The sequence below is a fragment of the Chlorocebus sabaeus genome, chromosome 26 (assembly GCF_047675955.1).
Source record: "Chlorocebus sabaeus isolate Y175 chromosome 26, mChlSab1.0.hap1, whole genome shotgun sequence".
Taxonomy (NCBI): domain Eukaryota; kingdom Metazoa; phylum Chordata; class Mammalia; order Primates; family Cercopithecidae; genus Chlorocebus; species Chlorocebus sabaeus.
The window spans coordinates 26,226,403-26,250,061 of NC_132929.1; the positions used below are offsets into that span (position 1 = coordinate 26,226,403).

The 23,659-nt window shown below is 36.9% G+C and overlaps 1 protein-coding gene and 1 long non-coding RNA gene across 4 annotated transcripts in view; one reads left to right on the forward strand and one right to left on the reverse strand.

Annotated features, from left to right (window-relative positions):
* Window positions 1-23,659, reverse strand: part of TRPM7 (transient receptor potential cation channel subfamily M member 7) — a 121,247-nt gene that overhangs the window by 16,311 nt on the left and 81,277 nt on the right. For 2 of the 3 annotated variants that reach the window (XM_073012173.1, XM_008016620.3), the window contains 10 exons: window positions 23,286-23,460; window positions 20,423-20,549; window positions 18,620-18,804; window positions 17,809-17,941; window positions 15,480-16,195; window positions 13,140-13,207; window positions 9,730-9,826; window positions 6,651-6,721; window positions 4,329-4,363; window positions 2,138-2,163 (listed from right to left, as the gene is read on the reverse strand). In XM_073012173.1, the coding sequence (XP_072868274.1) occupies window positions 2,138-2,163; window positions 4,329-4,363; window positions 6,651-6,721; window positions 9,730-9,826; window positions 13,140-13,207; window positions 15,480-16,195; window positions 17,809-17,941; window positions 18,620-18,804; window positions 20,423-20,549; window positions 23,286-23,460 (1,633 nt within the window). The remainder of the gene's footprint in view (window positions 1-2,137; window positions 2,164-4,328; window positions 4,364-6,650; window positions 6,722-9,729; window positions 9,827-13,139; window positions 13,208-15,479; window positions 16,196-17,808; window positions 17,942-18,619; window positions 18,805-20,422; window positions 20,550-23,285; window positions 23,461-23,659) is intronic. The other variant, XM_008016621.3, reaches the window with a different exon arrangement.
* The window catches only part of LOC140710465 (uncharacterized), a 28,066-nt gene continuing 22,302 nt past the window's right edge, over window positions 17,896-23,659 (forward strand). Inside the window, exon 1 of the long non-coding RNA XR_012091492.1 lies at window positions 17,896-17,982. This is a non-coding gene — a long non-coding RNA (uncharacterized lncRNA). The remainder of the gene's footprint in view (window positions 17,983-23,659) is intronic.

Below are 23,659 nucleotides of genomic sequence, written 5' to 3' on the forward strand. Positions count from 1 at the left end.
TGTAGAGGGCTTCATTTACAAAGGCATGGAAGTGTTAAAGTACATGCTACACTTGGGAAACTACACACAGTTTTGTATGAATAGGACTAATTATATACACATCAGAATGACCTATAGAGCTTTTTGGATATACACTCACTCAGATGTCACTCCAAAATATTCTAATTCTGTAGGTATGTGTCATCACATAAATGATTCTCTACAAATGATCTGAATATGCAGCTAAGACTACAAATTAATGGGCAAGAATATAGGGATAACTGCAGGAGGTGAAGCTACAGAAGCAAGGAATGTCAAATTGTTAAGAGGAGGCCAGGCACAGAGGCTCACACCTGTAATCATCAACACTTCGGGAGGCTGAGATGAAAAGATTGCTCTGGGGCCAGGAGTTCAAGACCAGCCTGGATAACATGGCGAGGCCCCATATCAACAAAAAAATTTTTTTAAATTAGCCGGGTGAGGTGGCGCCCACCTGTGGTCCTAGCTATTCAGGAGGCAGAGGTGGGAGGATTGCTTGAGCCTAGGAGGTTGAGGCTGCAGTGAGTAAAGACTGTGCCACTGCACTCCAACCTGGTGACAGAGAGATCCTGCCTTGGCGGGGCGGGGAGGGGCGTGGAATTAAGAGCCTAATATTGGGCAGGTGGCGGGGTGGGGGGGAATTAAAAGCCTAATACATTAGGGAAGAACAATGGGTTTTACTAAACAACAACGGGGAAAAATGTAAAGTGGAGGAGTGACCAGATCAGATCTTTTAGAAAAATCAGGCCAGCTGCAGTGGCTCTCGCCTGTAATCTCAGCACTTTGGGAGGCCGAGGTGGGCAGATTACGAGGTCAGGAGTTAAGAGACCAGCCTGGCCAACATGGTGAAATTCCCTCTCTACAAAAAGACAAAAATTAGCCAGGCGTTGTGGTGCACGCCTGTAATCCCAGCTACTCGGGAGGCTGAGGCAGGAGAATTGCCTGAACCTGGGAGGCGGAGATTGCAGTGAGCCAAGATCACACCACTGTACTCTCTACTCCAGCCTGGGCAACAGAGCAAGACTTCATCTCAGCCGGGGGCAGGGAAGAAAAATCATTTTGGTGGCAGAATAGAACATAGACAAGAAGTAAAACTATAGGCAGGGACCCCAAACTGGTATAATCACTTTGAAAACCTATTTGGTAGTAATTACCAAATGTGAACACATGCTAACTCTGACTCAACAATTCCACTCCTAGGCATATGCCAATAATAAATATATATGCTTATCAAACAACAAGAACAAGAATGCTTATAGCAGCAAATCATAATAACCATACAGTGGAAGCTACTGAAATGACCACCAAATAGCAGAATGGATAAGTAAATTCAATATATTCACATAAGGAAATTTTATATAGGAGTGAGAATGCACAAATTACCACTATCCACAACAATATTGATGAATTTTATAACAATATGTTAACAGGAAGAAGCAAGACACAAAACGGTATATACTGTATAATTTCATTTATATAGCCAATATGCACATACATGCAAACACACACACACATACACTCCAAAATAAGTGAAACTATTGCTGTAGGGGGAGGGACTGTAAGAAGTAGAAACAAAGGAATAGGGATATAGGCAAAATTGTTTTTAGGTGCTGATTACATGGCTATACTTACTTTGTAAGAATTTACTGAATTCTGTACTATTCTGTATGAACTATACACTTCGATAAAAGGTTGAAAAAGTAGTGGTCTAAGCTGAAAGGAGCAGTGGGATGTATACTGGAGGATGGATTTTAGACACATAGGAAGTAAATGCAACAGGACTTTGTGAGTACAAAGTCAAGGTGGTCAAGAATAACTCAGCTGACTAAAAGTTTCATTTGTTACAACAGATGGAATATTAGAAAAGGAGCAGGCTCTATAGCAGAGACCAAGTGGCGGGAGGAAGTGTGACAGTAAATAGGTATCACTCACAGGGTGGTTCATGTGTCTGTGAAACATCTATAGTAAGGAAAAACTATATGAGGGAAGAACTCTTCACTACCTTGGCTTTTTCTAGCTTGAAGTCTAAAATGTATTACCTAGAATAATGTGGTGTTTGCTATAACGGATCATGTAAGATTGTCATTTTTTTCACATTAAATCTACCACACAGACTCACCATTTAATGTTCCTTCTTCAGATGGCCTAAAGAAACACCAAAAAATATAGTATAAGCTGTGCTATGATATAAATTTTGGCTATCATTTAATTTTTTGATTTTATACAATTATTGTATAAAAATATTAAAGAAATTCTGATAATGATTCCCTCCGAATATCTGCCATTTCCCTTAAGCCAATCCCAATCCATATATAGATATATATCCATATATATATACATATTTATCTCATTAATAACATATCTCCAATTTATGCCTAAATATTATTAGTAGTTTGGTGCCAAATTGAAGGCTCTATACTAATAAACTATTTCATAACTTCTGTATTTGTGGAGATTCATTCCAGTACTTTAACAATACATTGAGATGACTTTGCAGGATGCTAGAAATATTTCAATAGAAATGATGGACAAAGAACTGACAGAAAAGTAAGTAGATGTCATTTTGCCTCTTAGTTTCTAATGTTGCAAAATATTTCTCCCAATGTTCACTGTATTTATTTATAACAACATATACTGGCACCAAATGGAGGTTCTTTTACTTCCAAGGATTCCAGTGTCAATTAGACACACAGGTATAGCAGAAAAGAGAATAGAATGAGAATAAAGGAAAACGGGTTAGAGAGTTAGCACTTTCATTATACAGCTATGTATCCTTGCTCAGGAATGAAAGGACCAGATCCAGAAAGGACCTTTGGAGTAAATAACCTTGTCACTTTCCAGCTCCTACATTCTATGTGACCCTGTTGTTTCCTGTTGATTTTCACCTTAATAGAAACATTTTCTTACAAAAAGTATTTTGAACCTAACATCATTCCTTTGCCTGCTGCTAATCAATCACTCTTTTCTCAGCACTCAAAGGGTTGCCAATCAACTCCACCTTTATGGGTAATTATCAGGGTCAACATTCTGCAAGACAATGTTCTGCTGTTAGAAACCAGAATTAACACCAACTTGAAGTACCTATTCTGTACTTACATCCTATGGCTTTGGTTATAAAAGAAAATATTCCTTGAAGAGGTCTGACTATAGGTGGGTCTTCCAAATGCCATTTCAGGGTCAGGAAACTCAATTTGAGCAGCTGCTTATCTGTGGCCCAGGTTTATTTTCTTCTCTACAGATTCAGATTTCTTTTCTTTTTTAGACTAGGTCTGTTGCCCAGGCTGGAGTGAAGTGGTACAATCACGGCTCACTACTCCTGCGCTCAAACAATCCTTCTGTCTCAAGCCTCCTCAGTAGCTGGGACCACAAGTGCACACCATTATGCCCACCCAATTTAGAGACGGGGTCTCACTATGTTTCTCAGGCTGGTCCCCAACACCTGGACTCAAGCGATCCACCCACCTTGGCCTTCCAAAGTGCTAGGATCACAGGTGTGAAGCACCATGCCTGACCCAGATTTATTTCTGATTCACAGAAGGGGGAAAAACACTGCAGAATAAAAATTTCCCCCAAATTAGCCTCTCTGCTCAAGTAATCCATATGAGAGAATAACTCTACCATGCTTCCAGTATCAGGTGCATGTCAAAACAAGACTTGTTTTTTTTTCCCCCATATCCTTTGGAATTCTACAATACTAATTCCTAGGATGGAAACACAGAGATTCTCTTAGATTCGTCTTTACCCTTATGTCTAATCTGTACCAAAAAGTTTTACTTTCTGGGGACAATAATCTGTCAGATTGCCTATAGTTTCCACTTTCGGTTTTGGATTACCACATCAGCTTTCTAGTGGATCTTCCTGTATGCAGGCTTTCTAATATATACTGTGTATTACTGCTCTAATCATCATAGTGCTTTCCAAAAGCAGATGCAAGGTTTGATTAGAATGATGGATAGAGAAATCAAGCAAGTACAAAACTAAAGTCTCAAACTAGGTCTCTCAACACATTTATTCAGGAATAAGTTAGAAACAGGACTAAATAATAAAATCAGTATTGCATCACTATGAGGAAGACCTTAGTAGAGTTGTAATTATAGTACAACTATATGAAAATAATAAATTTTAACTTACGTGTTAACCCATAATAAACTTGTTCCCCTAACCTCATCTATGTGAAGAGAGGAGATGCTAGAATAAATAATCAACACTCATAAAGAAATGTTAAAGAGATGATGAAAAGAGCAGGAAAAAAGACAACATTCAATAACTATGATACTTTTCAAGCTAATGGTGAGAAAAAGCTTACTTACATTTCTCTGTTTGATGGTCTATCTTGTAACCAATCCTTCGGTAAAAAAAAAACAAGCACACACACAAAAAAAAAAACTTTAAAGACCAAAATCTCTAGATGAAGCACAACTGTTTAACATTTTTTCTTATATTTTAAGAATGAAAGGCTAAAAAATTAACAAAGTTCTTGTTTCATAAAACAATAAATTCATTTATTATAACTGTAACTACCATAAGGCTATTCAACAAAGCGGAATAAAAATTTTATTTCCCACAACACAGTCTTTCTATTCTTTATGAATTTTTATATTGTTTGAAGACAATTCTATTCTCTTAAAATATACATTTGTGGCCAGGCGTGGTGGCTCACACCTATAATCCCAGCTCTTTGGGAGGCCAAGGTCGGTGGATCACCTGAGGTCAGGAGTTCAAGACCAGCCTGGTCAACCTGGTGAAACCCCGCTTCTACTAAAAATACAAAAATCAGCTGGGCGTGGTGGCGGGTTCCTATAATCCCAGCTACTTGGGAGGCTGAGGCAGGAGAATCACTTGAACGTGGGAGGCAGAGGTTGCAGTGAGCCAAGATCGTGCCACTGCACTCCAGCCTGGGCGACAGAGTGAGACTCCATCTCAAAAAAAAAAAAAAAAAAAAAAAAATATATATATATATACACACACACACACACACACACACACACACACATTTGTTTCCGTGATTCTAAAAATAATATGTGACCCTTGCCAAATAAATATCAAAATACAAACAAACATTAAAAGCATGTAAGCTGTGAATGCTCACGACATTTAGGCGTATTTCACTGCTGCCTTTGTTGTGTGTATGTGCATATGGTTTTTATTCTGCAGTTTTATAATGTTCCTAGGTGTGGGTTTATTTTTACTTCCCCACTTTGAGACTCATTCTGCCTGAATTTGAATCTTCACATACTTCATCATTTTGTAAAATTCTAAACCATTTCTAATCTCTTCAAATTTTGTCTACTCTCTCAAGGCCAGTTAGATACGTCTTCCGTATCTCTTTACCTTGAACATATTTTCCATCTTATTATGTAGTTTATCTTTTTTTTTTTACTTTAATCATCTTGTGGACAATTTATTATTATTACTTTAATCCATTTAATTACAGTTCTGTGTTACATTCTGATCCAGTTTAGTAATTCCCCCTTCAGATGTGCCTAATCTGTTAATAATAACTCCCACTGAGTGGGTTTTTTTTTTTTTTTTTTTGAGATAGAGTTTCACTCTGAAGCCCAGGCTAGAGTGCAGTGGTGCAATCTTGCTCACTGCAACCTCCACCTCCCTGGTTCAGGAGATTCTCCTGCCTCAGCCTCCCAAGTAGCTGGATTACAGGCATGTGCCACCACACCCAGATAATTTTTGATTTTTAGTAGAGACAGTATTTTGTCATGTTGGCCAGGCTGGTCTTGAACTCCTGATCTCAAGTGATCCACCTACTTCAGCCTCCCAAAGTGCTGGGATTACTGAGCCACCGCACTCAGCCCCCACTGAGTTTTTTTTTAATTTCTAGTTTTTTCAAATTTGCCAGTCTTTTTTAATAGTATCTCCTTCTTTTCTCATGTTTTATATTTAAAACTTTTTTATGTCTATAATCACTTTAAACATACTTATTTTGTCATCTGTAACCAATAATTCCACTATCTTATCAGAAATCAAATACCGTTTATGTAAGTTGACTCCCACGAGTTCTAAATTACCATTGTGAGGTCATCTTTGGCAAAGCTTTAATTTGTTGCAACGTTGTGCAGCTCAGGGTCAGGAAGAGTCCCTCCAGAAAGGAGGATTTGTTACTGTGAATCTCTTTAACTAACCTCTTTCCCCACTGAAATAACTTTTTTCAATAACATGATTTTAACAACATAATCTCTCTATGCCAGAACAGATATATTTTGAATGTAAGTCAATATTTTCTTGAGCAAAATTATGAGCACTGACTTATATATACTTGATTATAAAGGAGTAATTTTTGTCTTTTCCTGAGCTTTTTGTCTTGTCAGTGTATGCTTTTAAAGGGAATTTGCAAAATCAATTGTTATCGCAATTAGCTGGAAATGAGTTCATATAATTAGCTTCAATTCAAACAAAGAGATTTCTGCCTTTATTCTGCATACATTTTTCTTTAAAATTCCTGATTATTCACTGTAAGAAGAAACTTTTCTGTAACTGCTACTTTGCTAAAGTCAGTTTTCTAAGAAAAATTTTTTTGAATTTTTGATATAGTCCCAAATATCACCACTTTGTAGATCTTACCTAAAAAAGTTTAATGTATTTAATAATATGTATCTGTTTAGTTGAAATCTACAAACCGGTATTAAAGCTGCTTTGGAATCTACTTCATGAGTGTCTTCGGTAGGTGGTCTTCTACTGATTTTTTCTGCTGAAAGAAAATTTAAAAATATAAAAAAGCTATACAACTGAAGTTTTATGAATACCAACTAACCAAACACAAAGTATTCCAGGCAGAGTATAACCTTCATAAGATAACTCAAACTTTCCTCAACACGCTCAACACAACAGGTACATGAGGCCCATAAATTACTCAATTTATTTTGAGTAAACTATTGTGAAAAGGCAACAATAAATGAGAGTATGAAGTAAAAACATATTTACCTCCCTTCTGTTCCCAAGTAACCCTGACTGGGGGCAGTAAAGATAATTCATTTCTTGTATATTCTTCCTAGGATATTTGTATGTGTGTACACATACCCCTGCCAATATTTAACATAAATGGCAGGGAAATATATATGTCTTGAGGTTTTTGTTTTTTTGAACTTTAAGCTTAGAGATTTTTTTTTTTTGGAGACAGTTTCGTTCTTGTTGCCCAGGCTGGAGAGCAGTGGCGCAACCTCTGCTTCCCGGGTTCAAGCAATTCTCCTGCCTCAGCCTCCAGAATAGCTGGGATTACAGACATGTGCCACTATGCCCAGCTAATTTTGTTTTCAGTAGAGACTGGGTTTCTCCATGTTGGTCAGGCTGGTCTCAAACTCCTGACCTCAGGTGATCCACCCACCTCAGCCTCCCAAAGTGCTGGGATTACAGGAGTGAGCCACTGCGCCTAACCAGCTTAGAGATTTTCTACAGAAGAACAGAGATTTCCCAATTATCTTTTGATGCTCTCTTTATTTCATATTGGATATACAGTAATGTATTCAAACAAACTCCTACTGATGGACATTTGATCTGTTTCCAATCTCTTCCTGTGATAAACAATGCTGCAATGAATAATCCTTTTCCCAATTTATGATAATACCTTTGTTGTCATATCTTGTTTATCTGAAATGAACTTTAGAATTAAGCCTACTTCCAAAAAAAGTCAGGACATTAAGTTACAAATCAACTTAAAGAAAGCTTACAATTTTACAGTATAATAAAGGAAAACTTCAGAATGAAGAAAGGAAAATCTCAGAACAAAATGTGTATTCCAGGTGCAGAGGACAAAAAGACCAGACTGAGATATATTAGAAGACTCTGGGCAAAATGTTTTCAATATGATGAAACTGACAGAATACATTATATTCTGAATATCATGAAGAAATTTGGTTAAATATCAGAGAACCTAGAGTGTTGACCTAACCAAAACTGTAGCTATACTTGGTGGAAAAGGGTGAACAGGTGCGTGTGTGTGTGTGCGTTCGTTCGTTCGTTCTGGGAATACAGAGTGAGAAAAGAGTTCAATTCTTCTCTTCTTTAGTGGAAGGTCAACAGACATGGCCTAAAACTGAAATATGAGGATGCTGCAATACAGGTAGGTTGAGTATCACTTACCAGAAATGCTTGGGATCAGAAGTGTTTCAGATTTCTGTTTTTCTTAAAAAATTTTTGGAATATTTGCACTATACTCACCCAGGAAAGCATCTGAAAATCTGAAATCTGAAATGCTCCAATGACCATTTCCTTTCAGTCAGTACTCAAAAATTTTGGATTTTGGGGCATTTCAGATTTTTGGATGCTCAACCCATATAAGCATACGAGCTCAAAAATAACATTTATGTTATCTTAAATAATGAGAATTCTTTTTCTTCCCTCCTAATCCTTCCACCATTTCTTTTTCTTTATCTCTTTTTTTTTTTTTTGAGATGGAGTCTCGCTCCCATTGCACAGGCTGGAGTGCGGTGGTGCGATCTTGGCTCACTGCAACCTCCATCTTCTGGGTTCAAGCGATTCTCCTTCCTCAGCCTTCCGAGTAGCTGGGATTACAGGTGTGCAACACCACACCTGGCTAATTTTTGTATTTTTAGCAGAGATGGAGTTTCGCCATGTTAACCAAGCTGGCCTTGAACTCCTGACCTCAGGTAATCCACCCGCATCGGCCTCCCAAAGTGCTAGGATTACAGGCGTGAGCCACCCGGCCCCCTTTACCATTTTACTTGCTTTATTGCTCTGGCATCAGGAACAGTAACAGTCAGAATCCTTGTCTTGCTCCCCATCTTGGGCTTTCAATAGTTCACTATGAAATTTGATGCTTCGTGATAACTTTTTGTTGATATCCTTTTTGAGATTACGAATGAATACTGAATGTTAATCAAATACCTTCTCTGCAGCTGTTAAGATGATCTCATGATTTTTCTCCTTTAATCTGCTATTATCATGCATCATCATAATTATATTTTTGAATGTAAAGACAACTTTCATTCCTGGAATAAACCCACTTTGGTCATAATATGCGTTGCTGAATTCAGTATGCCAAAGAAAAATGAAAGAAGTGATGGTGAGCTGGACAATGTAGTACTATTTTTCTTAAGGAACCTTTATAATTATTCAACTTTTCAAGGATGTGCATATATAACTTTGACTTATAAAAAAATTATGATATGGAAACATCACCACAATATAGTAAATGAAAAATTAATGGTACAAGGCAACATGCATTGTCTGTAACCTTTTGTGTAAAAAATGAGAGGTATAAGATTGTACTGTCATACATGATTGTATAAGCAAGAAACTCTAAAGGGTAGACAAATAGTGGTTACATGTGGGAACAGAGTGAGAGGGAAAATTTTCAGAGTGTTTGTATTTTAATTTTGAACCAAAAATGTATTATTTTTAAAAGTTAAACTAGAAAAATATGTTAAATAAATGATGATACAGATTAAAACAGATGATACAGATGAACAGATACATCTGTAAAAGCTAAAAGTAGATTTATAAAAAGTTTTTCTATTCCATCTTTACAGAATAAATAATTTTTTAAAAATATTCTAATAACATTCTAATGAATGCTAGGATTACGACTTATTCAAGGTTACAGTAACTATGGAAGACCAGAATTTTCATCTTCTGACTCCTGCACCATTCACTGCTCACGTGTTTGACAAACATAAAATACATTTATAAAGTGTAAATGAGTATGTTTTCTAACACTATTCATGTAGTCAAAATACTCACCTTGTTTTGAATGAAGAGGAATGGAAGTTCTGTGACAGTCAGTAAATCCAGCAAGAGAACTCACTCGTTTCAAAGTCTTTTCAGAAGTATTGTTATTCTGCAAATATTGTACATATATACAATCTGAAAACAACTGAACTAAATTTCAACCCATTATTCTAAGTAGTATAAGAGTCCCTTGATCTATTTAGCTCAATATGCTTTATTCTACCTGGACACCAATGGGTATATTATAGATTATGGTTATTTTCTTCAATGCCAATTTCAAAAACTGCAACAAAACACGTTATTTGCCTACTGTTCATAAATCCATCCAAATGAATTTTTTATAATAATAAAAACTCAGGTTGAGTGTGGTAGCTCACACCTGTAATCCCAGCACTTTGGGAGGTTGAGGCAGGAGGATCATGAGGTCAAGAGATCGAGACCATCTTGGCCAATATGGTGAAACCCCATCTCTACTAAAAATACAAAAATCAGCTGGGTGTGGTGGCACACACCTGTAGTCCCAGCTACTTGGGAGGCTGAGGAAGGAGAATCGCTTGAACCCAGGAGGCAAAGGTTGCAGTGAGCCAAGATTATTGCACTCCAGCCTGGTGGCAGAATGAGACTCAGTCTCAAGAAAAAAACAAAAAACAAAACAAAACAAAAAACCTCATTAAAAAGTTGGAAAAATATACAAAACTGTGGAGAAAAAATGAAACCATTATGAATTCAAAGAAGCTATTATCTTACATGTATCTTGACACACTGATAACATTAACGGTGGGGGAACTATTTCCTTTTGGGGATCATGGTAACTTTCTTATTGATTTGTATGAGCTATTTATACAACAAGGTTATCTATATGCTCACTATCTGTCAAATTTCAATTTGTTTTTCAAATTTCTTTTGACTACGTTTTTTAGGTACTTAAATCTCTACATTTTCCCTTAATATTTTTCCATTATTTATGTGTTTGGAAAGCCCTGATGGCTTTACTGGCTCAATAAATACTGCTTTTTTTTTTTTTTGAGATGGAGTCTTGCTCTGTCTCAAAAGAAAAAAGTTGTTTAAATCAAAACACAGCTACTGCTTTTCTGCTAACTCACAGAAACTTGCAATGTCTTGCTTTATTAAGGAGTACCTGCCACTAAAACATTTTCAGCACATTCCTCTTTAAGTTCATTATTAAAAAGGTGAAATCTGTGGGAAAACTCTGATGCTTTACCTTTTCCCATTAAGAAATGTCCATTTATCCTAAGTTTTATGTCTTATCTATACCAAGTGCTTCACAGTAGCAAAACCATACCACTAGAGGTGTGGCAATAATTTGTGTAAAGAAAATGTGATGAACTTAGGTTTAAATAGTTCTACATTATAAACAGCTTTACTAAAACTTACGAAAGTCCATAAAACATTTCATTTACCTGTAGAATCTACTTCAATCCTATATGGATTACAGATATTCCATAAGTCATATTGCAATAATTATAAAACCAATTTGGTAGACAGCAGTCTGTTCTTCCTACGTCCTAGTCTCATTCCTGTTTTTCTTCTTTCTCTTTTTATCATGTGTCAGCTAAGGCTACCTAAGAGAACGTGATCCATTTATTTAGCTCTCTCAGTCTAAATATGCCATAATTAAAATGGCTAGAAAACACTACGAATTACAGTCTTATGACAGGTCCACTGAACCTACACCTATTTTCTCCATCTTGCTGACTTTCTGACTTCTGCATATACTAAAGAGAGTTTACCTCATATTTAGCCATCTCTGTATACTCCATAATCACATTGCTTACATCATTCTGCTGTTCCTACTTGAGGTAAGAAAACTGTGCAACTATTCTCAAACTTAAAGGCAAATACAGAAAGGAAAAAACCTAGGTAATCATTACACCTCAATTTGCTTATAATAACCAATTAAATTCCAAGTTATCAATATCTAGTTGATATTGATTTAGTACAATACTCTAACCAAAATATATGATAATAAAAACACAAAATATTGCAATATAAAAATGCATTTGAGTCTACTTTTTATATGTAGGGGAGTAAGTAATATGGCCTGACAGCAATTACATAATTAACTTGGATCACATAAAAAGTAATCATTCACAGAAACTCCTATGTCATTATCATTGACTTGGTTCTAGCTTTAGGAAAGGTCCTGTTTTCACTGTGTATGTCACTTAACATTTCCATAGTGTAAGTTCTTTAAGGGCTAGAGAAGCTTAACACCTTTCTAGGTGTTTTTAATTATCTTGGTGTAGCCACGTTACTACTCTTAAGGCTTTAAATAGCCACAATATATGATAGCAACATTTAAGAAATAAAACTAACTTGCAGGCAAGAAATACACCTTTTTTGCCAGCTGTCCTATATATTTTGAAACTTATTTAACAAACATTTATCGAATTATCTTGTATTTGTACATAATATACAGCTTCTTCCTGCTAGACAATAGGTTTCTAAGAGTCAGGGTCATGTTCTAATAAAACTTTTGGATCTGGGAAGAGTGAGCTCATTAAGTATTTAATCAGCGGAAAACATATGGGGAGAAGAAACTTTAGAAAAAGAAATGTAGGCCGGGCGCAGTGGCTCACGCTTGTAATCCCAGCACTTTGGGAGGCCGAGGTGGGTGGATCGCTTGAGGTCAGGAATTTGAGACTAGCCTGGACAACATGGTAAATCCTCATCTCTACTAAAAATACAGAAATTAGCCAAGTATGGTGGCGCGCACCTGTAATCCCAGCTACTCAAGAGGCTGAGGCAGGAGAATCACTTGAAACCGGGAGGTAGAGGTTGCAGTGAGCTGAGACCGTGCCACTGCACTCCAGCCTGGGTGACAGCAAGACTCCATCTCAAAAAAAAAAAAAAAAAAAGAGCCGGGCGCGGTGGCTCACGCCTGTAATCCCAGCACTTTGGGAGGCCGAGGCGGGCAGATCACAAGGTCAGGAGATCCAGACCACGGTGAAACCTTGTCTCTACTAAAAATACAAAAAATTAGCCGGGCACGGTTGTGGGCACCTGTAGTCCCAGCTACTTGGGAGGCTGAGCCAGGGGAATGGCGGGAACCCGGGAGGCGGAGCTTGCAGTGAGCCGAGATTGCGCCACTGCACTCCAGCCTGGGCGACAGAGGGAGACTCCGTCTCAAAAAAAAAGAAAAAGAAAAAGAGAGAGAAAAATGTTAAATAGGTGATGTTTGCTATTTAATTACTATAATTATGCAAGCTATTTGTACCTTTTCATGTTCCTCAATTGTTCGTTTTTTTCAAATTGAGGACAGCCTCAAATATTTGGTATCAGCATGTTAATGATATCTGCTACAACTGTATTTTTACTGAAAAAAACGTTTAAATTTTGAACTAAACATCAAGATAGTAAAATAAAAAGAACTGTGGATGTTTTAATAAGGATTTACTTACGAATAGTATTTCTTTTATCTTGTTTGATGTTTCTTTAAATCTCTGTAAATCCATGCTATCTCTGTGTCCTTTAATAGAAAAAAAAGAGATTACAATAAGAAATTTTTATTTTTCTTCACCAAAATAATGGCATTGCTTAAAGTTTATAAAAACAATAGATTTATGCTGCTTTTCAAGTACATTTGATGGCTTTGCAGTCTCCTTTAGCTCTTTTGATAAATAAAATTGAAAATTGTCAAGAAGCTGGTAAAGGTTATAGTTCTTTGTTTTTTGTTTTAGTTTGAGAATGAGTCTCACTCTGTTGCCCAGGCTGGAGTGCAGTGTCATGATCTTGGTTCACTGTAACCTCTGCCTCCCAGGTTCAAGCAATTCTCCTGCCTCAGCCTCCTGAGTAGCTGCGACTACAGGTACGCGCCACCAAGCCCAGCTAATTTTTATATTTTTAGTAGAGATGGGGTTTCACCATGTTAGCCAGGCTGGTCTTGAACTCCTGACCTCGTGATCCGCCTGCCTTGGCCTCCCAAACTGCTGGGATTATAGGCCTGAGCCACTGCACCTGGCCAAGATTATAGTTAAGTTTACACTAACGTTAAAAGCCAAAGTCCTTATAAAACAAACCAACATGTGATATGAATAAATAGCTCGAAATTTAAAAGAAAAAAGGGGACTAAGCATTTTTACTATTAATAAAAAATATGTAAAAGTATTACATATATACGGATAATCAACCAAAAAGGAATGATTTATTCTTATGCCTATAACTTAAACAAGAACAGAAAAAAAAATTTTGGCAATAACACTTTAATTACCTTAATGAAAACTGTTTCACACACAGAGATTGTTCAGACAACATGTTAATAAGCCCATGTATAATCTCCACATTAAGGCCAGCCAGCAAGTTATTTAGGCACTGAACATGCTGATATTTACCGCGAGGCTATATGGAATTCACTCTAGATATATAGATACATAAATTTTCCTATATGATATACATGTCGAGAAAATATATATGATAGAAACATATACCCCACTGGTAATACATTAAAAAACAGGCTAAAATGCATTTTTAAAAATAAACTGGAAATTAGCTGGGTGTGGTGGCGCGTGCCTGTAATCTCAGCTACTCAGGAGGCTGAGGCAGGGGAATCGCTCGAACCCAGGAGGCAGAGGCTGCAGTGAGCCGAGATTGTGCCACTGCACTCCAGTCTGGGCGACAGAGGGAGACTCTGTCTTAAATTTTAAAAAAAGGAATACATTTAATGTAGGAAAAGTTGTATATCTATGTATCTAGAGTGAATCCCATATAGCCTAGAAGTAAACATCAACACGTTTAGTGCCTAGATAACTTCCTAGGCTGGCCTTAATGTGGGAATTTTCCATGGACTTATTAACATACTGTCTGAACAATCTCTATGCATGAAAGTTTTCACTAAGGTCTTTAATGTGTTACTGCCAATATAAATACTGTCTTCTGTAAGCTATCATAGGTATAAGAATAAGTCATTCCTTTTTAAAATGTTCTCCTCTGTGAATATATAAATAGGTAGACCATAAATACTAATTTTCCCAGTAGATTCCTACATTTCCGTTGTTGTTCTGATAATAATTATTAATAGTGCACCCTTTCACTTTTAAAGTGTCTTGGTTTGGGTAAAAAAATCATATGGTTATCTATTTACAGGGCACTGTTCTTTTCCAGTTGATTCTAACCTCCCCTACGAAGTTCTCCAACTACTTAACACTTAAGAATCACTTAAGTTTTCAACAGGAGTTGATGAAACCCAACTGAAGATATTCAAATTCAAAAGACAGAACCTAAAATTCCATCAAAGAGGTTATTTGCCAATATAACTCTTATAGCCTAAGTCAGTCTATTTCCCATACTTCTGATTCTTTTTTTTTTTTTTTTTCCCATTTCATTTCTAGAGACAGGGTCTCATTCTATCACACACACTATAGCACAGTTGTGTGATCATAGCCCACTGCAGCCTTGAGCTTCTGGGTGCAAGTGGTTCGCCTGCCTAAGCCTCCTGAGTAGCTGGTACTTCAGGCACATGCCACTGCGCCTGACTACTTTTAAAAATTTTTTGTAGAGATGGTGTCTTGCTATGTTGCTTAGGCTGGTCCTCAACTCCTGGGGTGAAGCAATCCTGCCCGCTCAGCCTCCCAAAGTACCAGAATCACAGGTGTCTGATTCTTTAAAAAATTTTTATAATTATACTCTATGAAAAGATACTGACTTGTAACACAGTATGTGTTTTTATTATTTCTAAGGTGATAATTTTTATTTCTAAGGTGAAAAGTAATAATGATACACAAATATGAATTTGCCAAACTTACCTACAAATGCTCCAAATTCTATATTATCTCCTTCTGCAGCTTTAGAGCAAACAGTTTCTTGATCTTTGGTTCCTGTTTCCAAGTGGCTTTTGCAACTTGGTTGAGATGGTGTACTAACAAAAAATTTGGTTGGTGGGGATGACAGATGTGGTATGCTATTAGATGAACTGCCTAATTTTTGATTTTTATTAAATATTTTTAAGAGTTCTACCCCATGCAGTCTCTGTCGCAGTTCTGGAGGGGAACCAGCACTTGGGAATAAGGCACCAGAAGAGGAACCAGCCTCTGGAAAATTAAATTCTTTTCTCTGGGGTATTGCAGGTAAGTCTTGACCAAATATATTACACTGGGGATCTTTGTCATCTTTCATTAAAATATTACAAAGAAAAGGATTATTACTTTCAAGATCACCTTGAGGAACAGAGGAGCTAAGCGTATTTACAACACTATGCTTTTTCCATACAGAAGGTCTTACGGGACCATCATCAATAAGGTTTTGAGCCAAGTGTTTGGAAATGCTCAGTTCTCGGGTGATTTCATTATGAACTTTGCTAGCTTCCGACGCTTTCTGGGCAGTGAGTGTTTTTAATGTATCTACCGTCAGGGCTGAAAGATCTTGCAAATGGCCAATTTGAGAATCTAATGATTGTAATGATCTTTTTATGTAGTTGACACGATCTCCAACTTCTTTAATCTGAATGCACATCTGTTCCACTCTGTAGGAGAGAAATAAGCCTTTTTTACAAATGTGAAAAAAAAATGTAGAATTTTATTTTGTAGCCTCAAATAATAATGATAAAGAGAAAAATAGTACATGCATTTAAGCAAGATATAAAATAAGGTACAGTTATTTTATTTTTTTTTTGAGACGGAGGCTCGCTCTGTCACCCAGGCTGGAGTGCAGTGGCTGGATCTCAGCTCACTGCAAGCTCCGCCTCCCAGGTTTACGCCATTCTCCTACCTCAGCCTCCCGAGTAGCTGGGACTACAGACGCCCGCCACCTCGCTCGGCTAGTTTTTTGTAAAAATTTTTTTTTTTTTTTTTTGAGATGGAGTCTCGTTCTGTTGCTCAGGCTGGAGTGCAGTGGTGCTATCTCGGTTCACTGCAAGCTCCGTCTCCCGGGTTCACGCCATTCTCCTGCCTCAGCCTCCGGAGTAGCTGGGACTACAGGCGCCCGCCACCTCGCCCGGCTAGGTTTTTGTATTTTTTTAGTAGAGAGGGGGTTTCACCATGTTAGCCAGGATGGTCTCGATCTTCTGACCTCGTGATCCGCCCACCTCGGCCTCCCAAAGTGCTGGGATTACAGGCTTGAGCCACCGCACCCGGCCTTTTTTGTATTTTTTAGTAGAGAGGGGGTTTCACCATGTTAGCCAGGATGGTCTCGATGTCCTCACCTTGTGATCCGCCAGGCTCGGCCTCCCAAAGTGCTGGGATTACAGGCTTGAGCCACCGCGCCAGGCCAAGGTACAGTTATTTAATTATACAAGGCCTACCTTATGTTTAAGAAGGATCCAGTGCTAATCTTACACTAAAATGCAAGATTTCAAAAAATATTTTTGTTCCACAGGCCACTTACTCCAATTACCCCACATCAAAGTAACACAAAATAATGTATATACAGCTACATATACACAGAACTACCATTACTGTTACTGTAACTATACCAAACACCATATGCTTCCAGAATGTAGCAAAGTCAACAGAAAAAAAGAAATGCTGGCCAGGCGCAGTGGCTTGCGTCTGTAATCCTAGCACTTTGGGAGGCTGAGGCGGTCAGATCACAAGGTCAGGAGTTCGAGACCAGCATGGCCAACATGGTGAAACCCTGTCTCTACCAAAAATATAAAAATTCGCCAGGTGTTGTGGTGCACGCCGGTAATCCTAGCTACTCAGGAAGCTGAGGCAGGAGAATCACTTGAACCCGGGAGGCGGAAGTTGCAGTGAGCCGAGATTGTGTCACTGCACTCTAGCCAGGGCAAAAGAGCGAGACGCTGTCTCAAAAAAAAAAAAAAAATAATAATAATAATAATAATAACAACAGTAAAAGAAATCCTGTAAAATACTGAGGATAGTTTTACTTTTCTCCCTCTAAACAGTAAAAAACAGTAACTCTTCTATCTTCTGTAACTAGGGTAAAAAAATAAAGAGACTGACCAACTGACTTATATGAAGTATTAATAGAACTAAACTATCTTTCCAATATATAATGTAAAACTGTAACTAAACTTATTGTTTGACAAAATAAATTTAACAATGACCATTTAAAAGAGATATAACTAATAGATCCCACTTTGACATATAATTGATTTTAACTAAAGGGCTTCTGAACCTTTCGAAAGTGACACGAATTCTCTCTTCACTCCCAGAATGAAATTTGTCATCTTTTTCATTGAAATACATCTCAACACATTGCTCTTCAAAATCATGAAGTTTCTTTTGATCTTCTTCTGTTAAGAAAAGTTCTATGGGAGGAAAAGAAGAAAATCAATGAAGAGCTGTCAAGGTATCAACTTTAGCTCATAATTCTTATGAATTATTCAGGGTTTCTAAGACTACATCCATCATCTGCACTTTTTAAACTTTTACTTCTATACTTCTAAAGCACTAGACAAGTATCTTTCTTTTTTGCTTCACCAGTGTGATGTCAACAGAATATGATCAGGTACTTCCTCCTCCTCTTCTGATTTCCTTTTCCTATACAACATCCTTCCCCTATCTCTCTCATACCTCTCCCTCACGTATCTACTCAGAGAAATTTAAGAACCAATTTGAAAGTCCCTATACCATTTTAAGCATAATTTGACACAGTACGATTCGTGTCACACACACAGAATATACTAAAATTGTTACTGTTTACAGAGCTGTAAAAATGGTTTGTAGAACAGCAAAGAAGTTAGGTTTACACTACCATTTTAATAGAAACAGAGATGCCATTCTCATAACGAAGTTTAATGTTAAATCCATTTCTATAGATATCATATTGCACTTAAAAATTCCTTTATGTTCAGGCAAATTTAACAAAAGCCTTTACCATAACATAAACCCACTAAGTCATTTTTGAATAAAATCAATATATAGCATTCAGTGTAAAACTAAGAAGTAATAAAATGAAAATGTTTGCCTTAATACAGTTTACTTACTTGGTCCATCGGAAGTCTTATCTTTCTTTCTTCTCTTACATATGCAGCAAAACAGAGAAACTATATGGCTAAGAATGATAAGTGGAGGAGGCAGAACTGGTTTCTCATGATAAGCCATAATAAAATGATAACGCTGGTACTTCCATACAATATTGGAAATTGCCTTCACTTGTAAATACACATTGCTAGAGAAATAATGAAAAAAAATAAAATAAACTTTGCTAATCATCTCTTAAAGTTTTAAATACTGATGATTTCATTGTAATTCTGTACTAAATAAGAATTCAAAAAAATATACTTCTAACAAAACTAATAGCAAACGAGAAACTGGAAAAGATTAACACTCAGCAGAAAAAAATAATTTAAAAAATTTAAAATATTTCATGTAAATGGGTAAGACATAAGAAAATACTCAATCTTATTAGTAATCAAATGAGTGCAAATTTTAAAAAACAAAATCCTGGCTGGACATGGTGGTTCACGTCTATAATCCTAGCACTTTGGAACGCCAAGAGGCAGGAGGAGTGCTTGAGGCCTGGAGTTGAAGACGAGCCTGGGAACCATAGTGAGACTCTGTCTATTTAAAAACAAAAAAGTTAGCCAGGCGTGATGGTGTATGCCGGTAGTCCCAGTTACTCTGGAGGTTGAGACAGGAGGGACTGCTTGAACCCAGATGGAACAGCCTACAGTGAGCTGTGATAGTGCTGCTGCACTCCAGCCTGGGCAACAGGTTGTCTCAAAAAATAAAATAAAATAAATTTTTTTATTTACTATCAAATTGGCAACCATTAAAAAAACTAGTGTGGGTAGAGAGTTGAGGAAACAGGCCTATTTAGACTTAAATGCAAAAAACCCTAAAAGTACATATACTGAACAGCCCTGCTTTTAGAAAAACATTCTAAACAAGCAAGTTTTGCTCACAGATTTAACTACAATGTGATGTTTAGGAGAAGAATTACAAACAATCTAATTGACCAATATAACATACTGCATTGAAAAACTATGGTCTGTATCATGGAGTATCAGGTAGCCATTAAAAACAGACTGGAGAAGAACATTTGTTTATCTGAAATAATGTTCATGATGCTTTGCTTAGTTATAAAACAGTACATAAAACATAAAAATAGGCTAGGCACTGAGGCTCATGCCTGTAATCCCAGCACTTGGGGAGGCTGAAGTGGATAGATCACATGAGGCCAGGAGTTCAAGTCCAGCCTGGCCAACATGGTGAAACTTCATCTCTACTAAAAATACAGAAAAAATCAGCCAGGCGTGGTGGTGCACACCTGTAATCCCAGCTACTCGAGAGGCTGAGGTGCGAGAATCGCTTGAACCCAGAAAACGAAGGTTGCAGTGAGTCAAGATTGTGCCACTCCAACCTGGGTGACAGAGGGAGACTCTGTCTCAAAACTAAATAAATTAAATAAAAATATTATTTTTGAAAAGAAAAATGGCTTATATATATTTGCAAAAAAAATGATAGAAAGGTGTACACCCAGATATTAACAGTGGAATTATGGATGAATTTCCTATATTGAATGCGTATTTGTTGGCAACCGAGGAAAAATCCCACATGACGACTAAATTTATAAAGAAAACTGCATGTTGAAAGATAATCAAACTTAAAATTTAGAACTCATTTGATTAGGAAAAGCATCTCCTATTTGTAATTTTTCAAATATAATTTTAGTAGTTTAAGCCAATATAATTTTTAGATTTTAAGTTCTATAAATTTCCTTCAAAATATATAGAATTGCATATTAAATCATCTTATTATAATAAGCAATTGAACAAAATTCTTACTTGAAAAATGCAATAAGAAGATTAACCATAATGATATACTGTACAAAGAGGTAGACTGCTTGAAGAAATGGAGTCAACCACGTCCCAGGACCACAGATTTGAGGGATAACAGAATCATTTGCACACACTTTAAAAAGAAAGAAAGAAAAACACAAAAACAATTTAAATATAGTAATTCACCAGTAACTGCTATTCATCAGTGTTTCTGGTTATTTATTTAAATTAAGTTTTGATTATGTACAAATCTGTTCCACAGATTCCAGCAAAAGCCTCTAGGCAGAGAGTCATAGGAACCCCAGTTTAAGAGTGTTCAAACACAAAAAGATGTTGTGAGAAATGTGGGTGCTATCTGTTTTACAACTCTATTCCAGAAAAGAAAGTATATTTAGGTGTTACATTTACCCTTTGAGGCAGGGTTTAACCTGAGGAGCATTAAAGAGGGTAAAATTCCTGGATCAACCATATTTTAACATTTCTGTAAGAAAAATGTCTGAACTTTTTACTTTTTTCCTGAGACGGAGTCTTGCTCTGTCACCCAGGCTGGAGTGCAGTGGCACAATCTTGGCTCACTGTAACCTCCGGCTCCCGGGTTCAAGCAATTCTCCTGCCTCGGTCTCCTGAGTAGCTGGGACTACAGGCATGCACTACCATGCCCGGCTAATTTTGCATTTTTAGTAGAGACCAGATTTCATCATGTTGGCCAGGCTGGTCTCGAACTCCTGACCTCGTGATCCGCCTGCCTTGGCCTCCCAAAGTGCTGGGATTATAAGCATGACTCAACTTTAAGAGTATGGCTGACTCATAGCAAAACCTGTACATTTACAAACATAAAGAGTACTTAGTTTATCTTATTATGTCACAAAAATGGGGCTGAAGAAATAGCTAAAGTGCCTCTCAATTATACAGCGATTAGATTTGAATTCCTTGTTTTTCATCACCCCTATCTGAAAAATTTCTGAAGCCAGAACATAGCTAATTACAAACAAGGAAAGGAAGAGCTTTAATACCCCCCACAGCATAACAAAGAATAAAGTAAATTAGGCAGGGCAAGGATTAGAATTAAATAATGATGAATTAGTGGTAAGTTCTACCTAAATATTTATAGCACACTTAGCATTTAGTATTTGGTAGATTTTTTAAAGTATATGCATCAATGACATTCATAATGGCTCTATGATTCCTTTAAATGGTTTTATGGGCAAATCAATGGTAAAGTCCTTTCACTCTTAAATAATTTTATGAATCTATTTCCATTCTATTCAGATTAGTTTGTGGAAGCAAATACCCAAGAAAGAGAATGCAGGAAACTAAAAAACTATACTCAACTCTTTATAACAACCACACAATTAGAGCCACATCATTAGAAAAATAGCAGACAGCCAGGTATGATAGCTCACGTCTATAATCCCAGAACTTTGGGAGGCTAAAGCAGGCCAATCACTTGAGGTCAGGAGTTCAAGACCAGCCTGGCCAACATGGTGAAACCTTGTCTCTACTTAAAAAAAGAAAAACAAAAAACTAGCTACGCATGGTGGCATGCAGCTGTAATCCTAGCTACTCCAGAGGCTGAGGCATGGGAATCACTTGAACTTGGAAGACAGAGGTTGCAGTGAGCTGAGACGGTGCCACTGTATTCCAGTCTGGGAGACAGGGTGAGACTTTGTCTCAAAAAAAAAAAAAAAAAGTAACACAGAATGAAAACCTGGAAACACCACCAAACAGAAGCCATTAAACACAACATTTGACCAGGCTGGTAAAACATTAGTTTAACTACTGTTCAAGAACAAATAATGACCACAATTTTCTATGTGGCCACCCTTGGACCTAACCACAATCACTGCATGGCCAGCCCTTGACCTAATCACCCATAAATATGTGGGAAGGGAGTAACACAGATATTGGGGGAGGGAAGAGTGAAGGAAGAAGAAAGAACAAGAGTGAGAGAGAATTAATAAAATGAAGATTCTATAACTCAAATGTGGAAGTCAGCAGAATGTCACTGAAAGCTGACAGCATCACTTATGTTCACAGGTTATCTACTCTCATTGACTAAGACAATGTAAGAGTCAAAATGTGAATAGTAACAAAATTGAACAACAAACTTAATATTCTCTCTAAGAATAGGGTTGAATCAGTGGGAGTTATGTCATTGATTATCCAGAGAATGTACTCACAAGCTGCAACAAAAACCTTGAGTATCTGTCATCTATAAAACTCAACATGCTGTAAGCTTTCAGTATTCACACAAGATCATGATTTTTGTAATTAACATTGTGCTTGACTTCTCAATATCGAATCTACCCTGAATTATCTACATGAATCATGGTAATCCCATCCCCCTTGTCTGTAACCATTTTAGAGATAGGCAGGCCGAAGCCAACTCAAGCTAATGAAATGAAAGGACAGGCTCAAAAGGGAATTTCTGTGAAAGGGACATTTTCCTCTAAACAGAACCATGGATAAACGGTGTGTCTTTCCTCCTGTTGCTAATGACGGTCTTATGATCATAAGGGAAACTTACAAAGCTGGTAGCGGGATGAAAAAGAACAAGTGTCCTTAGTTATGAATTAACCAACCCTAAAGACCACTGGAGCTAGCTCAAAATTGTTATGTGAGTTAATAAATGTCCTTATTGTGTAGGACGGTTTAGACTAGATTTCTATTACCACCCACCAAAAAATTTCTAAAATACTTTTTCTTCCAATTAATTTGTATGTTTCTTTTGGAGTTCACTAATGCCTTTGTGGGGGGCTTAGGTTGGTAATAGTTTGACTTCTGAAAATATACAATATTACTATAATTCAATACTGGCTTTAAACCATAAAATAACCAAAAGATAAATCTGTAAACATACAATTCTTACCATCAATTTCATATGCATAAACTTCACCAAAAATCATCCAGTATGGATGAAAAACTATATCTTTAGCAAGAGTCCAAGATGGTGCTTCATGAGGATAAAGTATTGCCTTTCTGGGAACACCAAAACTAAGTAATACAAGAGCCATAATCACTACAATGTAGAACATATTGGCCACCTGTGAAAAAATGAACACTGTTAAAATACAAGGAAGTTTAAACACTATGACAAATCTTTTTAAAAGATTCTAATGTTCTAATAGACCAAAAAATCCATTAAACACAAAAAATCTTTGAGATTCTTTTTGTTTCTAGTGATAGCTTTCAGAAAAATTTCATCACTACATAAATCTTAACAACTAGGAGATTATGTAAAAA